Genomic DNA, 18,380 nt, shown 5'->3' with positions numbered 1-18,380 from the left:
ATGCAGCAGCCTGGATGCCCCGGTGATGGGCATGCACACCCTTCCCCACCCGCTCTGGGTGGCACTGAGCCCCCTGGCAGCACCCAGCCCCGTCTCCTTCCTCCCCGGCACGCCTCCCTCCTCCTCCTCTACTGGCCCCGGCGCAAATCAATCGGCTTTTGGAGCTTGCAAAGTTTGGGATGGCAACTTTGCAGCCCCCACCCGGGTCCGAAGGGAGGGGGCAGTTGGATTGGACCCTCTAAAGCCCCATGAAAGTGATCTCCAAGGGGAGGGAAGGGATGGAGAGGGAGGGTGTCTGGCCCGAAGCCCAGCCAACTCCCAGCCCTATGCAAGGAGCTCCCCCAGCTGTCCCCAACTCCCTGTCCATCCAGCATCTCTCTGACACCAAATGGGGATGAGCAGCCCAACAGGGAGGTGATTTTGCAGTGCTTTGGGTTTCTGCTGGCGTTTGCATCCATGGGGTATCCATTCTTTTCTGCTCTCTAGGGAAAATCACTGGCTGCTCTTGGGAGGAAGAAATACAACTTCCCAGCACCCAGGCTAGAGCAGGATTTTCTGGGTTTTGTTGTTTTCGTTTTTCTTTTTTTTTTTTTTTCCCCTGCTGATTTTCAAAGGGAAGCTGAGGAGCCAGTTGCCGATGAGGGGAAATTGGAGGTGGTTTCGCACAGTGAACCTGCCGCTTGCCACCCTGCACCGCAGCAGAGCATGTCAGGAGCAATTGCTGCCCACGCAGGCGTTTGCATTATTTGTTAACATCACGCTAAATATTCATGCTGAAAACCAACCTTCTGCCCCAGATTTTAGAAGCCACAAGCAATTAGTGAGAAGCAGAAACATTCAGGTTGATGTTGCCTATTTATATCCCTTTTGGGCTTTTATTTTTTAGCTTTCTATTCCTTTTGTGGCTGGGGTGTAGGAAACAAGCTCACATCCAGTTTCCCATCTGAAGCAGATCCTGTTTTATTTTGCTGTGACCTGAGCAAATGTGGCCGAGGGCTTTGCGTTGCAGAGTACACTCCTAGGAATAAAAAAGAGGTGGTTTTGCTGCTTTTCTGCACATGCAAAAATGAGATTTATGGTAATGGGGAGATTTTATTAAAGGCCGTAGATGATGTCCGATAAGAATATAAGAAAATATAAACCACTGTGGCACTGGACTGTGGCATTTGTAAAGCATTGTGGTCCAGGCAGCACCGCTGCTGTGCAGAACGTAATGGGGACTTGGGTTAAATGACAAATGGTTTAGATGCTGGCCTGGGCCGGAAAGTGCTCCTCCTTCTGAGAAGCGTCATGACTTATCTATTTAACCTCTGTCTGTTTAAACCACCAGTAGTAAGAAACGCTGGTGAAAGAGGAACCAGAGAGAGAATAATTTAAGGGGGGGAGAAGCAGAACTTGTGTTTGCACAAGCAAGCTCTGTTCTCCAGTGCTATATGAGACTTATTTTCCCTCTTTTTACCCCAAAGCAGAGCCAGCAGCTGGCGTCAGATGGGCTGGGGTGGGCTCACTTCTCTGCGCTCTCCTGGCACCTGTGGACTGGGGGCATAAAGGTATAAATCCATCATTCTGGAAGAAAATGAGCAAAAAGCAGCTTCTCTTTTACCATTTTCACTTCCCAATTCCTGCGCCTGAGGATTTAGTGTTTCAGTTGTCAGCAAGGAAAACACAGGCTGTTTAAATCCTCCTTTTCTTCAAACGAATCCGCATCCCCAAATCCCTCCCATCTTACAGGAAGACCCCAAGGTCACCGCGTCACTTGTGATTTTTAGAATCAGCAGGAGTATTTCTAGCTGGTTATGGGGTTTGTTTCATACTTATATATATATAAAAATATAAATGTATTTATATTTCCCATGGTCCAGCTGGCATGATGGTTCTGGCATGGGTAAAAGCTCATGGTGCTTGCCAGGCAGAAGGAAACCTATCGGCCCTTAGGAGCAAGTGTGACCTGCTAGCAAATATTGGGTTGAAACCCTGGTGGCTCTGGGGATTTTTGCGTTGTCCTGGGGTTTTCTGTGTGGCCCTGGCTGCCCAAGGGGCTGGTAGAGCCCGTTTCCCTGCCACCGCACCAGTCCCTGTGTTTGAGGCATCAGTATGGAAGAAGGATGCAGTCTTTGCAAGCTTCCTGGAGTTTTTGGAAAATAAGTTTGGTCTTTGCAGGCCTTCTGGGGTCTTTGTAAGCTTCCTGGAGACTTTGAAAACCTTTGGGGTTCTTCACAAGACATGCAGATTCTTTGCAAGCTTTTTGGGGTCTTTGCAAGCCTGGGGGTCCATACAGAGCCACCGCAGCAATGTTTGCAGTGGGGAAAATATTAAATCCTTCTTGGGGAGGCTTTGGCAAAGCACCCGCCCCTTGCAATGCCTCTGTTTGAGGAGGAAGGAGAGGGACAATTGTACCTAAGAGGCCTTGAAGGCATCCTCACCGTACCTGTGTACTGTGCTGGGGACAAGCGCAAGGACCTACCCATCCTCATCGCTTGGGTGATTCCTCCCACCAGTTGCTAAACCTTGGTTTATCTTGCAAGAATAGGAATTTTCAGGAGGCAAAAGTGCTATTCGTGGTGCAGGCTCTGCTCTGTGCTATCAGGTGGTAGATCAGACTTGGTAAGCCATCACGGGACGTATACATAGACGTGTATACATACACACAGGTAGATGTCTGGAGGCTCGTGGTTTTGTGGCTACAGTCAATCTAGTCAGAAGGGTTCTCTGTTTTTTTTAAAAAGCAGATCTGCCAGATTAGGAGCTGTTCTGCATAAACATCCCCGCTGCCAATGGATCTCTGCCTGCCCTAATTTCGAGGACCTGGGAACAGATCCCAGTGCTGGAGCTTGCAGACAACACCGGGCAGCTGATTCCTGAGGATTTTCACGTGCACATCACGCAGCATCTCCTCCCCGGGGAGGACCGAGCAGGTGGGTGCAAGGGGATTTTAAGCTCCATGGGTGCCTGGTGAGGGGTTTTGGGGTAGTTTTTTAGCTCCCTTACTGCAGGCACGTGCCTTATTGCAAAGAGTAGGAGGGCAATGTTCCCCCCACGGAGTCCTTTCAAGCTGACCTTTCACGTTTAGGAGGTGCAAACAGGTGCCCATCCCAATCGAGCCACGAGGCGCTGCCCATTCCTGCCTGTTCCTGCCCATGCTGGCTTTATTTTGGAAGGGGCAGGCAGCTTCGAGGAGGCGAACCCAACCCACTGGTGAGGATGAAGGAGCTTGGGGGAAGCTGAGCCCACCGGTGGCTTTATTGCTCTCCTAGCGAGGGAGATATTTATAGGGCAGGGAATTTAATGCAAAGTCGGGGGAGAGCATGGGCAGGGCAAGAGTGGGGTGTGTGCATGGCTCCATCCCCGGGGGAAAAAGCAGTTTTATGGGGTGCTTTGCTCTTAGATTGCCAGGTATGAAGTCTCCCAGCAAGCAGGTGCCTTTATTTTGTGGACAAGAAAGGATGGAGTGGGATTTTTGGTGTTTTCTCACCCGGGAGAAGGCAGTTGCAAAGCCAGCTCTGACAAGTCCTGGCCACAGATGTTTTACCAGAATGGGGACCAACCTCCCTTGGGTTTTACTGGCTTTCAAAGCATTTTTTACTGGTCCAAACCAGACTCCCACCCTTCTTCCCTGGCTTCCAAGTAGGATGGGGAAGGCAGGTCCCTGGGTGGGGACTTAGCACCAGCCTAGGATGCTCCTGCTGTGCTGTTACAGCTGCGCACCCAAAGAAAATGAACCCTCACGCAAACCGGAGCGGAACTTGATAACTGGTTTGATGCCTTACCCTACTGCAAATAATTAGGCTGACATGGCTCTTAAAAGTTCCTGCCTGCAATTACGCATGCCGAGTAATAAATAAGGTGTAATTATCGGCTTGGGGAGATTATCAAACTTTCCTTGATAGAGTGGCGGTGCAGGATGGGTGAGAAGAAATGCCCTGAGGGAGTCTGGGCTATTAGTGGGGTTCCTGGGGGAGCACTGGGGAGTCGGGTCTTGCTCCATCGTGGCTAGAAGCAGGCTGAAATAGGGAAAAAGGTGAAGCGAGCCCCAAAAACCAAGGCTGACCAAGCTCACTCAATCTAATGGAAAGGCGGGATCCCATCCGTCACGCACGTGGGATCTTAATAGCAATTTCTCAGGACAAGGTGTTATTAGGAAGAAACACTCAGCTCTGAATGGGCCAGACGACTTAAAATGGTCATTCTTCCTCTGCACGGGCATGTCGGTGCTAATAGCAGGTGGAGGAGGAAGGAGAGGTGAGTGTAGGTACCACCCAATGAAGACGAGGTGTTTTGGGCTTGAGCGAGCATCCGCAGTGACCGTGGCAGCTCAAAATGCGCTGTGACTAAACTTGCCGAAAAAAAAACCCCAAACCGAAAATGAAGATGAGGTTTCGGCACTGTGTCTCCATCCGTTCTGGAGGCGGGTGATGCCGACTGGGTTTGGAGAAGCACATGTTCTCAAACCCTCTGCTGTAGCCCTCACGCTTGCTGGGAGCCCCAAACCACCATCCTCCTCCTCCCTCCAGATTATAGACCATACCAGCCTGACCCCGTGGGGATTAAGGTGTGTTCCCTGTCCGGCACAGGGCTCAAACCAGCTGAGCAGGATACGATGCTAAAATCACAGCAGGCAGCAAGCTCAGCACTGTGCCCAGTCCAAACCAGTGTGACCAGCAGCCACGAGTGGGGAATCCAACTTGCGGCTCTCTTTACTAAAGATGCTACCTTGGCCAGACTCTTCCTCAGAGGATGCAGCGAGCTCTTTGCCCACCATGCCAGTTCTGCATCACCCAAGTTTGAAGGGGTTTAGCTGCGTGTGGAAGCTTGTGCTCTCCCGGGAGGGCTCAGGAGCCAACAAAATTCACAGCTCTCTGGATATCAGGAGTTTGGCTCATGCTGGGTTTCGGGAAACGGGATTTTAGCTAAAATCTCGAGGAAGGCGAGGGCCTGGAAATGCCCCTAGTGTTCCCCACTCGGGCATCCTGGCCACCCCAGCAGGCTCCCATGATCTTATTAAAGCCGTGCTTGTGTACAAGACACGGTGCTGCTGGTTTTTTTTTCCTGCTGCAATTAAAGTCGGAAGGAGGCCTTTAATGTAGACTGGCTGGGAGACGTTTAAAGCAGCTGGTTTGATCTTGCAGGGGAAGGTGCGCATAGGTTGCTGCTCCTCCGGCTGAGGACGTATGGCTCGGTGCAGTGGTGGGGACCGGTCCTTCTAGCTCCACCGAGCTTGCTTTGACCTTTTTGGCTTGCAAGGGGTCCTGTTGCTCGCGAAACCAGGTTTCTTCTGGCTCCAGCCCTCTCCTGCCCCTTGCATCGCTAACACCCTGTGGGAACAGGGACCATGTCATCCCGTGTCCTGCGTGCTATGAGGATGAACCTTGCAGCAATGGGGCTGTCGTTGTGCTCTCTATCCCCATGCTGCCTTTCTCCTCCATCTTAACTGCCACCTCCATCCCCGAGTGCAGTGGAGACCTCCTGCCTGACTTCAGCAGGATTAGCCTCACCCGGTTTCCCTCTTCGCAGGCAGGCGAAGCCTCCTGTGATGGCCCGGAGAGAGATGGCTATTTCCAGTACATGACATCTTCCAGCAATGAGGATGTTTCCCATGGGAGCTTTGCTGCATGCACAAAAAAACCAAACCTATTCCCCCGAAACGCCATGTCCAAGCGAAACATTGAGAACTTTTAATTTCCACTGAAAGCCTTTTGTTGTTGTTTGTTTGTTTTCCTCTTCCCTGCCTGCTAAATAACCAGTTTTCCCTGCGCTTGTTTCTGCCCGTCGCGCTTCTCGGGAGTTGTTACGATGGGAAGGACCGACCTGAACAAATATTTCCTTCTGTCAGGCTTTATTCGGGCATTGCCCTAATGGGGTAGCCGAGGCTGTGAGTCACCAGCAGAGAGCCTAGATGGAAAATTTGGGTCATTTTAAAAAAAAATGTTTTATTTTAATGATACCATATATTGTAATAACTCTAAACAACCACATTGTGCAACAGGAGGAGTTGAAATGTTTAATGCATTAAGCTTTGGAGTCCTTATATGGAGCTATAAGGGAATAAAAAGGTGAGAATAAGCCCCAAAAGAGCTCGCTGCCAAGCATCCCTGGGCAGGGCTGGGTGTCACCCACCCTGTCCTGCCCCTCCGCCCCATGTCCCCTCCCTGGAGCTGCCCGGCCCCCCCGGGGGCTGCCTTATCACCTGCATCTCCCCGAGCGGGGCGGCAGCTTGCTGGGTGGTGGAGGTGGAGACGGCAGGGTCCCCTGGCTAAACCCCGTCATCGAGGGAAGGAGGAGTTTAGTTCCCCTGCCTTTTAATCCAGTCGTGCTGGTTTACCTACACCGCCAGGCAGCAGCTTCCTTCACATGCGGCTGCCGTCTCCGGCACATCATGCCCCAACGTCACATTGTGCAGATGTCTACCAGCCATGCCAGCTACAGCGTCTGTGTGTTGGGTACCGAGGTCTTCCTCGACACGCGCCGGTAAGGCTTGGGATTGGGGTACCCTCAATATTTTCCATAGGGTCTTGGTGGGTTCTGGGGGTGCTCAACAGAGTTTTTGCTCTTCATGTGGAGGAGAAATGGGTACTAGGGGGGAAATCAGAGCTCATTTTGAGCCCACATCGTGAGTTCACCTAAGAATTTGGCGAGCTTGTTCGGTGCACGGGGTACATGTCCTGCTGGGTCTGTTTTAGGCGACGTTGTCACATGGGGAGCTGCACCCAAAGGAGGGACGTTGGTTCTGGCAAACGTGAGGCGTCGAAGCGTAGCCGAGCCATGCCTATTTGCAGCAAAACCCATGCACACCCTGGCTAAGCGGGATCTATTTCTGGCTGTGAAAACATTAGGCAAGAGCAATTCAAGACGAGCAACTTGGCTGGAGCTAAAACAGGGTAAAGAATAAAATGTGTGGCTCAGGCAGAAAAAATCCACCAGTGGGATTTGCACGGGCAGTTTCACAAAAGGAGATTTTTCTGGCGTTAAATATGGGGGTTGCTTTATTGGTCAGATACAAGGCTGTATTTACCCTGCTGTTACGTTGTCATTATTTAATAAATCACGTTTATAATGATAGAGACTACAGGACAAGCTGGTTGGGATCTCATCTGGGGCAATTATTGGGGCTGTGTGTTGGAGCTGGGCCAGGATATGCCATCGTCCCCCCAAAAGGCTTCAAATTGAGCTAAAAAAGTATTCTTTTTCCCCTCAACCAGATGGGAATGTATGAAAACTATTAATTGCAGGGTTCTTTTCTGGATTTGGACTCAAAGCAAGCTCAGTCCCGTTTAAACATGGGGCCTAAGCCCCAAAATGGGCTGATTTGGCTCTTCAGTAGCAAAATCTGAGCTTTGGTCTAAAAAAGCAGATAGCGGATGTTCTTTCAAGTGAAAAAATCGGATAATTTTGTTCCTGGAGGGCACTGACTGGGGGAAACTTGGTGATGGATGCATCAAGCTTTGACGGTGGTTTGGTCTGTTTTGGAGCAGAAAATGGAGCACGGTGGGAATCCAGTGGCCATGCTGAGGTGTGAGGGATGTAAAATCAGAGCAAGTAGACCCAAATTTGAGAAGTCATAGTGTGCAACAGCGTGCAGGTGGATTTTTGATGTTGCACGATGTTAAATATGAAGGGTGACAAGCGAGATGAAACTTTAATCTCCCCTTACAAGCCGCTGCAGGCACCAGGGATGCAATGCCAAGAGCAACACTGGGAATAAATCTCTTCTGTGTTGGTTTTTTTTCTTTGTTCTTGGTGTTAAGATTTACCACCTTGTCCCATTTCACGTGTGGCCGGGGAGGCTGGCTCCCGACGGCAGACAGGTTGGAGCACTCATGCTCCTGGGATGGAGGTGCCGGGGCTGTAATGAGTGGGTAGGCAGCACTTCAAAGGTGAGGGATGTCATGCAGGTGGGGTGCGGGCTCTGCTCCAGTTTGGGCATCTCTTGGGTCAGGGTATGGTCCTGCGATAACCATCTCCCTGGATGGCTGACATGACAAAATGTCCTGGCTCTTTATCAGGGTTTTATTGTGGAATGCTGAAATTTTGGGGGTTCTCTTACTGTTGTGGAGGGAGTTTGGATGCCCAAACTTCAGTGATTCACAGTCTAGACTTAACCACGGAAGGACGTGCTGAAGCTCCAGTGGGAGCTCTGCTTGCTCAACACCACCACAGAGATAATACATATAAAATTCAGATGACGCGTTTCATCACCCAAAGATGGTTTCTGAGTCCTTTCCACCCAGTTATGGCTGGATTTTAATTCCAGGTTCAAGTATTTGGCTCCACAGAGGAGAACAGGAGGGACAACTTGGTCTATAACCCAACGCTGCTCTCTGTTTCAGATCTACCCCCAAAGGTGCCACGTCATTTGATGTCCATGCCACCTCCGCGGTTATGGTCCACATCATCCACAGTCCCATAACAAAACCCATGTTTAACTCCAGATGGCCTCTGGATCCTGATATAGAGGTTGTAGTGACTGTTGATGTCACCAGCAGGACCGTCAATGACAATAAGGTTAGTTGCTTTTTGTGCACTGAAACTCAAAAAATAAGTCAAGCTTCCTAGGAAAGAAGGGAGTATTAAGGGCAGGCTTGAGTATTTCTAAGTAATGCTGACATCAGACTTATTTTCATGGAGCAAACTCAGACTTAAACACAATTGTAATTGTAATTATCATGTATGAAAAATGAAACTAAGAAGGAGAATGAGACCACATTTTGTGCCATAAAGATGAGATAGCAGTGGTTGCAAAAGCCGGTGTCAGGAACTCCATGCCAGGCAGCAAAAACACTCCAACCTTGGCTTTTTCTCTGCCTGTTTTTATGCTGAAGCAGGCAGAAATGGTTCGGCTGAACTATGATTAATGGAGAATGGCTTGGATGAACCCTCCAAGAGCTTGTTGTATAGCGTTTGTTGGTCAACCCAATGACTGGAAAGATCTACTCAGCATGACAGGACATGGGACTTGGGTCATGATCTGGTGTTGTCTTCACAGGTTAAGATTTCATACTATGGACGGGAAGGCAATGAGCTTTCGGTGGCTTGGTTGTACCTCACTTGCGTAGGTAGGTATTACAGCAATGCTTGTTCAAAGCCGGCCAACCCTTTTGGATGCCAAGATCTGGTTGGGTTCATGGGATAGGAGTTAAGTGGGGGGCGCGGGCTGCCCATCTGTGATGTGCAATGAAGGTTTGGGTGTTGACTGATGCTGACAAGCAAGAGGGAAATAATTAAAATGTTATTATGCTACCTTATATGGTGCAAAAAAGACACAGGCTGGGCCGTGTCCCCACCCAGCGCACACACCAAGCATCCTCATCTGCTTGCCAAGACCATTGCATTGGCGGAAGAGGATCCGAAGGAGTCCATCTCACCCAACTTTTGATGGCGTCCGCTCCTCGACCTCCATTGCAGCTAGTGGAGAGAAATAGGCACCAAAGTGTAGTTGTCTGACCTATTTTAGAAGTTTAGGATAAGATGAATCATTTCCTTGAAATGCCTATTTTCCTCTGCTGACTACAAAGGGAGTCTAGACAACCAGTCTGGATGCAGAGCCTTCCACTTGGATGGATTAATTACCCTAAATTTGGGATTTTCTAAAGTGTTCACATGACAGTGAGACCTGTGTCCTTAAGTGATGCATATGCCTCCCAAAATTGCACCCAAAGAGGCTAATGGTTTCCCACATCCCACGACTGATGGGCTCCACTGGAGCCATCTGGGGCCACCACCGTCTGCTAGGGCTTTTACCTTACAAATGCTCTTCGCTCACTTAGATATAGGGCTTCATTTCCAGGTTCTCCACATCCTCCTCTCTGCATCAAGAAGGACAATCTCTGCTTCAGTGCCTGTGTTTTCTGCACGCCGTGTATCCCATTTGGAGGAGTATCTGTATTAAGATAGGCTTAGTGCAGATTTAGGTAGGGTTTAGATGAGGTTGCTGGTAAACGCTTTATTGCGGCAGAGGCAGAGATTTGGGCCAAGAATGGCTATTTAAAGGAAAGTTATTCTCAAACATTGCATCAACCCTAGTAATTATTTAGGTGTGTGCTCTCCCATGGTGGAAACACTTTCATGCCCCCACCATGTTTCAGCTTCTTAAAAAACATTTGAAATTGGTGAAAACACAAAATATGCCACAAAGTGGGTATGTTCCTGCTGGGGGAACCGAGATGGGAGAAGATAGCTGGAGAGCAAAGGGGGCAAGCCCTGAAAAAGCCATCGGGCTGACTTTCTCATTGGCATTTTGTTGGAGATGATGGGTCTGGAGCAGCTTTGGGGCATGAAGGTGGGGTTGGTGTTGGGTCACTCATGGCTAGTGCCAAGGATGAGCCCAAAATGCCATCAAGAGCTCATTCCCCTGCCAGTGGCTTCCTTCTCTCTTGATGTTTCAGATATATCCCTGGACGTGGACTTGAACCGTAATGGCAGAGTGAAGAGCAAAGGGAAGGACAAGGTAATGAGAAGCTTTGCTGTAGGCAACATACAGAGGGTCAGCGTAGGGTGTACCTGTTTGCATTCCCTTCCCTAAAAATCTCCAGGAGGGAGAGGGACTTGGGTGGTGTTGCTAGTGTCTGAATTAGGGAAAATAATGTGGCGAATTCTCAACCTACTAATTGAGGAGGGAAAGACTTTACTTTCTTATTCTGTGCCAACATCTCCTGCCTCTCCAGTCCAGCCTCAAGGATCACATAGGACAAAATACTCTGCTTTCTTTTCTTTATTTCTTTTTTTTCTGCTTTCTTTTCTTCTCTTTTTTTTCATTTTTGAACTTGAAACATGCCACTAAATGAGTCAGATGCAAGTTTTGCAAACAGCAAGAGATTTACCCCTTTGGCAATAAATCTGCGTACACCCAAGCTCTTACACCCAGGAAATTAGCTACAGCCTGCTCGGCAGCACAAATTGTACATCAAGATGAGATGCATTTCTAGAAATGGCATAGTATTGTCCAGGTGAGGCCTGGCAGATACTTTCCGGCTTGTTGGAAGATAACATCTGTTTGAAATAGTCTTTGCTGGCCCTGCTAGAAGCTGAGGTTAGGAAATTAAGTGGCTTGAAATCATCTCTGCTCTCTCCCCGGCAGCCTTGACTGCATCGTGTGGGTTGTCCTCCAAGCGTGGCTGTGGGATTTTCCCCAGTCTGCAAGGAGGCTGGAATGGGAGAAGTCTTGCTCCCATCCCCTTTGGGTCCTTTTCCTCCAGGCCAAGTGGACATGGGGTCCGGATGGGCAAGGTGCTGTGCTGCTGGTCAACTGCGACCGGGACAGCCCCAGTGCGGGGGTCACAGACAGTGGTCAGGTGGACATACGGACCACAGCAGGTAGGGTGTCATCCGCAGACCGAGACCCAAAAGGTCTCACCAGGGTGTTTCCCAAGTGCAACACCTCCATCTCCTCTCTCCACATCCCCTCCGTCCATCTTTTTCCTCATCATAGACCTTCAGGACATGTCCGTCATGCTGCTGCGGACTCAAGGTCCCAGCGCTATCTTTGCTGAGTACCAGGTGGTCCTGCACATCTCTGAGTCGGATGCGGATAAAGTGCGGGTTTTCCATGCTATCCGTGAGTATTTCTTCCTTTTTCTGTGCATGACCTCAAGGTGGGTGAATCCTCATTTTTCTGTTCACCATGGCTAAGGGCTGGGCACCTCCAGTTGCTCGTTTATCCCCAAAGCTCCTCTGCTGTTGTAGAAGATGGGTTACACAGGAAAAATCGAGGGTAAAAGGATAAAAAAAGGCTTTTCTCACTGGGATTGCTGAAATGTTGACATTTCCACGGGGTGGATAACCCCCACGTGGCTCCCAGCACCTTTTCAGTGCGGGCAATGACCCAGCCGCCAAAGCAGCCCATCTCGTCAGGCAGCGCGTTTTGCCTTTGAACACCCCGGCAGCTGGATCCCCAGCAGCTCCCCGTGGAAAATCAGGTCAGGGAACCCAAGTATATCATTAGATGTTTAACTCGAGCCACGCACCTTGAAAGGGTTGGACCTGAGGGTATAGAGTCCTCGTTGTACGAGAAAGATAGTGTGTTACCCAGAGAAGAGGAGGCACACCCGCACTTCTGCAAACCATGCTGGCATCAGCCACCTCCTTGCTGGTGCCTCCTTCCAGCCGGTGGACAGGTTGGTCACCCCGCCTTGGGTTGGGTATTTCGGTGTTTCTCCAGGGAGTGACTCATACACCCACTACAAACCCGTGTTGGGGCCGAACAAGCTTTCCTACGTGCTGGACCACATCGGCAGTGGAGAAAATACCTTCTACGTTGAAGGGTTGGCTTTTCCTGATGTGGGCTTCTCCGGGTTGGTTTCCTTCAGTGCCAGCTTGCTGGAGGTCCCCCATAAGGTACGTGGGGTTTGCCCCATCCCCTGCAAAGTCCTCCAATGGTGGGGCTTTCAACCACTGCTCCCTGGTGTTTCTATCCCTCACAGAATGCGCCAGGCACCCCAATTTTCACGGATACGGTGGTTTTCCGCGTGGCGCCCTGGATAATGACACCCAACACCCAGCAGCCTGTGGAGGTTTTTGTCTGCAGGTAGGAGGGATATCAACCGATCACTCTTCTGCCTTGGGTGTCTCTCCAAGGAAGAGCTGTTGACCCTTCCTTGCTACATAGCAGCTATAGTGTGAGCCAGGCTTTATGCATGCTATACTGGAGGTTGTATTTGTGTAGGGAGCCCACTGGTACTGTTGCAGTCATTGCAACCTCAAGGAAAGGCTGGAGGACCCTCTCCAGGGTCTAACCTCATGCAGGACTATTACCCAGTGCATTTAGGAATGAGGAATGGGCTGCACAGTGGGGATTCTCGTGATCCCCCCTTGCAGTGTTCGCTCCTTCCTCTCCCTGCAGCATCCAGCGGGGCTCGGAGCCCAACGAAGTCTTTCTGCAAGGCCTCCAGGTCCTGCTGAAGAAAGCCAACTGCAAGCTGACCATCTGCTCAGAGGTGGACACCCGCAGTGACCGCTGGATCCAGGTCATCAACCAATGCTCTCCTTGATACATAGCTCTCTTGGTCCCTTACAGGCTCCTGGGGCACATAGTTTGTCACCCCCATTGCTGACACCCCTGGGATGACAGGTTGACCATGAGCCAGCAGTGTGCCCTGGTTGCCAAGAAGGCCAATGGTCTCCTGGAGTGCATTAGGAAGAGTGTGGCCAGCAGGGCGAGGGAGGTTCTCCTCCCCCTCTACTCTGCCCTATTGAGGGGGTACTGTGTCTAGTTCTGGGCTCCCCAGTTCAAGAAAGAGGAGGAGCTGCTGGAGAGAGTCCAGCAGAGGGCTACGAGGATGAGGAGGGGACTGGAGCATCTCTCCTGCGAGGAAAGGCTGAGGGAGCTGGGCTTGTTCAGCCTGGAGAAGAGAAGGCTGCGAGGGGACCTTAGAAATGCCTCTAAATATCTGCAGGGTGGGGGTCAGGAGGATGGGGCCAGACTCTGTTCAGTGGTGCCCAGCGACAGGACAAGGGACAATGGGCACAAACTGAAGCAGAGGAAGTTTCGTCTGAACATGAGGAAGAACTTCTTCCGTCTGAGGGTGACGGAGCCCAGGCTGCCCAGGGAGGCTGTGGAGTCTCCTTCTCTGGAGATGTTCCAGCCCTGCCTGGCTGCGGTGCTGTGCAGCCTGCTCTGGGTGACCCTGCTTGGGCAGGGGGGTTGGACTGGATAATCTACAGAGGGCCCTTCTAACCCTGACCATTCTGTGATCCTGTGGGAGGGACTAGCTGAGCTGCTTGGGAAAGCACCTAGGTGCTAAGAGGTGAACCAGGCAACCGTGAACTAAAGCGCAGGGAAATGCTGCTGGTGGTGGCAGCCAGCACAGACAGGCATGCTGTCCATGGACTCAACGGGTCATTGCAAGAGGTAGCCCATTGCAAGAGAGACCCCACGGGATGTCACAAGAGAGGTCCCATTACAAGAGAGACCTAATGGAGGCATTGCAAGAAGGGACCCCATTACAAGAGCAAACCTGTGGGGCTTTGCAAGGGGGTCCCCACTGCAAAAGGGACCCCATGTGACATGGCAAGAGAGGACCCCATTGCACGAGGGACCTCATGGAGCATTGCAGGAGGGTCTCCATTGCAAGAGGGACCCCACAGTGCATCGCCAGGAGGACACGGCGTATGCTGGCTGCCCCTGCCATGTGCGCCCTGCTTCCCTGCCCGTTGTGGCCATGTGTTGCATCCCCGGGAGTGACTGGTGCCCGGCGCCGTGGTGCCGGATGTTGTGTCACCTCCTGGGAGGGCAAGGCAGCTTAAGGGCAACAGCTGGGCTTTGCCAGGTTTGCCCCATTTCCTGCTCCACCCTCACCGCATACCTCGCCGAGATGGCTATCACTCTGCCAGAAGCCTTCCTCTTCCTCCTCTTCTTCCCACAACAGGACGAGCTGGAGTTTGGCTATGTGGAAGCGCCGCACAAGACCTTCCCTGTCGTCTTTGACTCGCCCAGGAACAGAGGCTTGAAGGATTTTGCTTTTAAAAAGATCCTGGTGCGTCATTGCATGGCCAACTCCCCTTGTCTCCCCAAAATCCCCTGCCCAGGGGGTCCCCATCACTGCTTCCCTCTTCTCCAGGGCCCCGATTTTGGCTATGTGACCCGCGAGCCCCCTGGGAAAGCCATCACCAGCCTTGACTCCTTCGGCAACCTGGACGTCAGCCCACCGGTGACGGTGCGAGGGAAGGAGTATCCCCTGGGCCGGATCCTGATCGGCAGCCCCCTGCCTTGGTGAGAAGCGAGGGGGCTCAAGCCCTCCCTCCGGGACACAGGGAAGCACTGAAAACCCTTGTGTGAGAAAGGGATGCATCCTTCGGAGTCGAAATCTGGGCTGGTTCCCATCAAAATGGGAATTTGAGGCCGGTTCCTGTCAAATCCCAGATTTAATGTGCAAACTGCTTCGTTGTTCATTTATCCCTTACAAATTCCGTCCACCGCTCTGATTTTCACTCCTGCCCACACCGCCGGTGCTTTTGCTGCGATCCTACAGTGCCGTAAGCATCCAGGCTATTTTTTCCCCCACTATTAAAAGGAAAAGCAGGGGAATCCAAGAAAGGGTAAAATCCTGAATAACTGGAAATTGTTTTGCTCTGAGTAGGCAGTGCTAGGCAGCCCTGCGGGAACAACAGCGCCCTGCAAAATCCTCCACAAAGGAGGTTATTTTCCCGGAGAAATAACAACGGGGATGAGTCCAGATGGGGTTTGATCCAGGATAACAAATGGGTTGCTCTGACCCCAGCCCCGCTGCAAGCCAGGGGGGCTTGCTTCGGTTATGGCGGCGGGTAGATGGCATTTTCCCAGCCTCTCCTGGACCGTAATTATCCCTTATTACAAGAAGTTTAATTAATGTTTTCCCTGCCTGCTGCTGTCTGTCTAGGAAAACTTCACTCCGGCACAAAGCGCTGAGGAGCGATTTAAGATTCACGGGGATGGGGGAAAATGAAATCCAAAGGTGCCCGCGCAGAACAGGGGATGTAATGCACAGATGCCTATAGATATATATGGCCTAGATATATATAAATATATATTATATAGATATATTAATATAAAATATAGGTGTACAATATATTTAATATAGCTGTATTAATATATTAACATGCTATAAATATATTTTTATATAATATTGTATATATTAATGTATCTTGTAGATGTTTAGATATATCAATATGTATAGACTTATATTGCTCAGACTATTTCCAGCCTCTTCCCGGTGTTTCCCATTAAAATGGGATGTGCAGATGGATCTTCTCCCCTTGGTGTGATGGTTGGGGGAAGGCTGGGGGTAGATCTTGTGGCGGGGTGTGGTGGCCACCCTCTTTCTCCTCCTGCCTCTACTCCCCAGGGCTGCCGGCCGGCGGATGTCCAAAGCGGTCCGGGATTTTCTTTATGCCCAGAAAGTGCAGGCGCCGGTGGAGGTTTACTCGGAGTGGCTGAGCGTGGGCCATGTGGATGAATTCCTCACCTTCGTGCCTGCTTACGATAGGAAGGTACCGGTGCCTGGAGCCATCTCCGCTCCTGCATGAGGGTCTTCTGCAAATGCAAATGCAAAAAAAAAAAAAAAAAGCGCCCTTTTTGCAATTGCTCGTCCTCCCCGCGAAGGCTGGGTGATGCGCTTTCTTTTGGGGTGGCTTCCTGGAAAACAGCGAGTCCCTGGGTGACATCCCATGCACCCTGCAACACCTGGGGCTGGCTTTGGCATTGACGTGGTGTCTCTCAGCAGGACGGTGGGGTAAAATATCACATTGGCAGCAAAGCGTGACCCCCAGGCTCTCTCCCGCAGGGTTTCCGGCTCCTCTTGGCCAGCCCCAACGCCTGCTACAAGCTCTTCAAGGAGAAACAGAAGCAGGGCCATGGCGAAGCCACGCAGTTCGTCGGTAAAAGAGTGGGCGAGGGCATCCCTGCAGCATGGTGGGGACCACCAGCATCCCTTACCGGTGTCCCTCACCTCTCTGCTCCTGTCCCTACACAGGGCTGCAGGGCACTGAGAGGAGAAGCATTGACGACATCCTGGCAGATGAGTCATTGAAGAGTGACAACAGGCATGTCCAGGTGGGTCTTTGCACCCATGGGTTTGGGTGGATTCGCTTGGCTTGCTTGCGCATCGCTGCTGGGTGATTTCTGGGTATAGGGAGCTTTTTTAGAGATCCTGGGGAAGAGCAAGAAACCGTGGCAGAAGTTGCACCATGCAGCATGAAAGCAGGCGGGCAAGAAGAGCAGCCATGAAGGAACCAGGCACCCTTGGGTGCTGTGTCACCCCAGGCCATCATCCCGGTGGGAGATGCCCCGAGTGACTGTAGAGGTGTCAAAACTGAAGGAAAGAGGTTGCTCGGGTTCGGAATGGGTTCATGAGGTTGCTCAGAGGGGTGGGGTGGAATGAGGTGCAGCGGAGTGGACGAGGATCTGGGCAGGATGCAATGGAGCAGGTGAGGATCCAGACAGACTGCAGTGGGGCACACAGGGGTCCGTGCATGGGATTTGGGGGGGCTGGGGTGGCTGAGGGTGGAAATTCCAGGTCCCCGCTTCTCTGCAGCGCTGCATCGACTGGAACCGTGACCTCCTGAAGCAGGAGCTGGGCCTGAACGAGCAGGACATCATCGACATCCCCCAGCTCTTCATCCTGAAGGGATCCCGTGCAGATGCCTTCTTCCCGGACATGGTGAGACCCCCGGCACCTCCTCCCCTCCCACCCCTCTTTTTCCATCAGCACCTGATGCAAACACATCTTTTGGGTGGAAAACACTGATTTTTTTCATCCGGGTGCAGGTGAACATGCTGGTGCTGGGCAGGCACCTGGGCATCCCCAAGCCCTTCGGACCACGGGTGGGTGGGCAGTGCTGCCTGGAGGAGCGGGTGCGGGCGCTGCTGGAGCCCCTGGGCCTCACCTGCACCTTCATCGACGACTACTTCTCCTACCACGTCCTCTCTGGCGATGTCCACTGCGGCACCAACGTCCGCCGTAAGCCCTTCACCTTCAAATGGTGGCACATGGTGCCCTGAAGCACCTGGGGATGGGCTCAGGTCCTGCAACCGGGTGATGAAGGTGCATTTGGTGCATCAGAAGATGCATCGGAATAAAGGGTCTCACCAATAAAGCTGCATTAACACTGAGGGTGCAGCTCTTCCCCGTCTCCCATCCTTTCTTCCTCTGCTTTTGGGTTGAAAATATCATTTGAAATCTTTTTTGAGCACATGGTTTGTTGTGGGAATGATGGTTTTATGCGATGGGGACAAGATGGGGCGTCTTTGAGAGCATGGTGCGTGCAAGTCAGCTGGCGAGGAGGCTGCTTTGGGGGTTTGAGACCCCATCCCACTCCTAAAGGGTCTGTAAGTCCCTTGTCCCAGGTTTGTAGCTAATAATCCCCCCTCTCCCCAGATTCCCTGTATCAGCCAAAGAAACACCTCCCACGGAGGAGGCCGGGTGGAGGCAGAGCCCTGTCCTCACGCAAAGCACTTTACACCCTCTCTGAGGAGAAAATTTCCTTTTCCCCTCGCAGCTGCCCCAGCTACTGTTTCTGTCCCTCTTTTCATCGCAAGCACAGCGCGGTGTTTCCCCGTGCCGAGCTGGCACTCCTGCCCCTCTGTCCTGCCCATACCACCCTCACCCAGTTGGAACCGGCACCAGGAACTGAAACAAGTCCCCTGCCCTGGGCATCGCTTGGCCCTGTGCAACCCCAGGAGCTATTATGGGGCTAAATCCACTATTTTGGGGCAATTTCCTTTTCTAGCAATACTTTTTGAGGTGTAAAAGCATAGCTAAGCCTCCAGGAGACTGCTCTGAGGCCGTGTTTGCAAGTGGTGCTGGAGAATCAAGGGGGATGCTCCCCAGAAGGAACACGCGTCCATCTTGGCACCCGTCCTTTTTACCAAAAAGGTGATTTCTAACCTCAAGCCCCCCCTTGTCCCTGCGGTT

General features: G+C 51.6%; 1 protein-coding gene across 1 annotated transcript; it reads left to right on the top strand.

Annotated features, from left to right (window-relative positions):
* The first annotated feature begins 6,373 nt into the window (after nt 1-6,373).
* Nucleotides 6,374-17,504, top strand: LOC104335985 (protein-arginine deiminase type-1-like). Its single transcript, XM_075437582.1, has 16 exons — nt 6,374-6,465; nt 8,325-8,499; nt 8,981-9,050; nt 10,380-10,441; nt 11,190-11,307; nt 11,423-11,548; nt 12,152-12,327; nt 12,414-12,517; nt 12,833-12,956; nt 14,358-14,465; nt 14,550-14,701; nt 15,813-15,957; nt 16,251-16,344; nt 16,440-16,519; nt 17,001-17,126; nt 17,234-17,504. Exons 1-16 carry the CDS (start codon nt 6,374-6,376, stop codon nt 17,465-17,467), a joined length of 1,986 nt encoding a protein of 661 aa, XP_075293697.1. The 3' UTR covers nt 17,468-17,504.
* Nucleotides 17,505-18,380: the final 876 nt, after the last annotated feature.

Source organism: Opisthocomus hoazin, chromosome 16 (assembly GCF_030867145.1).
Source record: "Opisthocomus hoazin isolate bOpiHoa1 chromosome 16, bOpiHoa1.hap1, whole genome shotgun sequence".
NCBI lineage: Eukaryota > Metazoa > Chordata > Aves > Opisthocomiformes > Opisthocomidae > Opisthocomus > Opisthocomus hoazin.
This window is presented reverse-complemented; position numbering and strand designations above follow the sequence as displayed.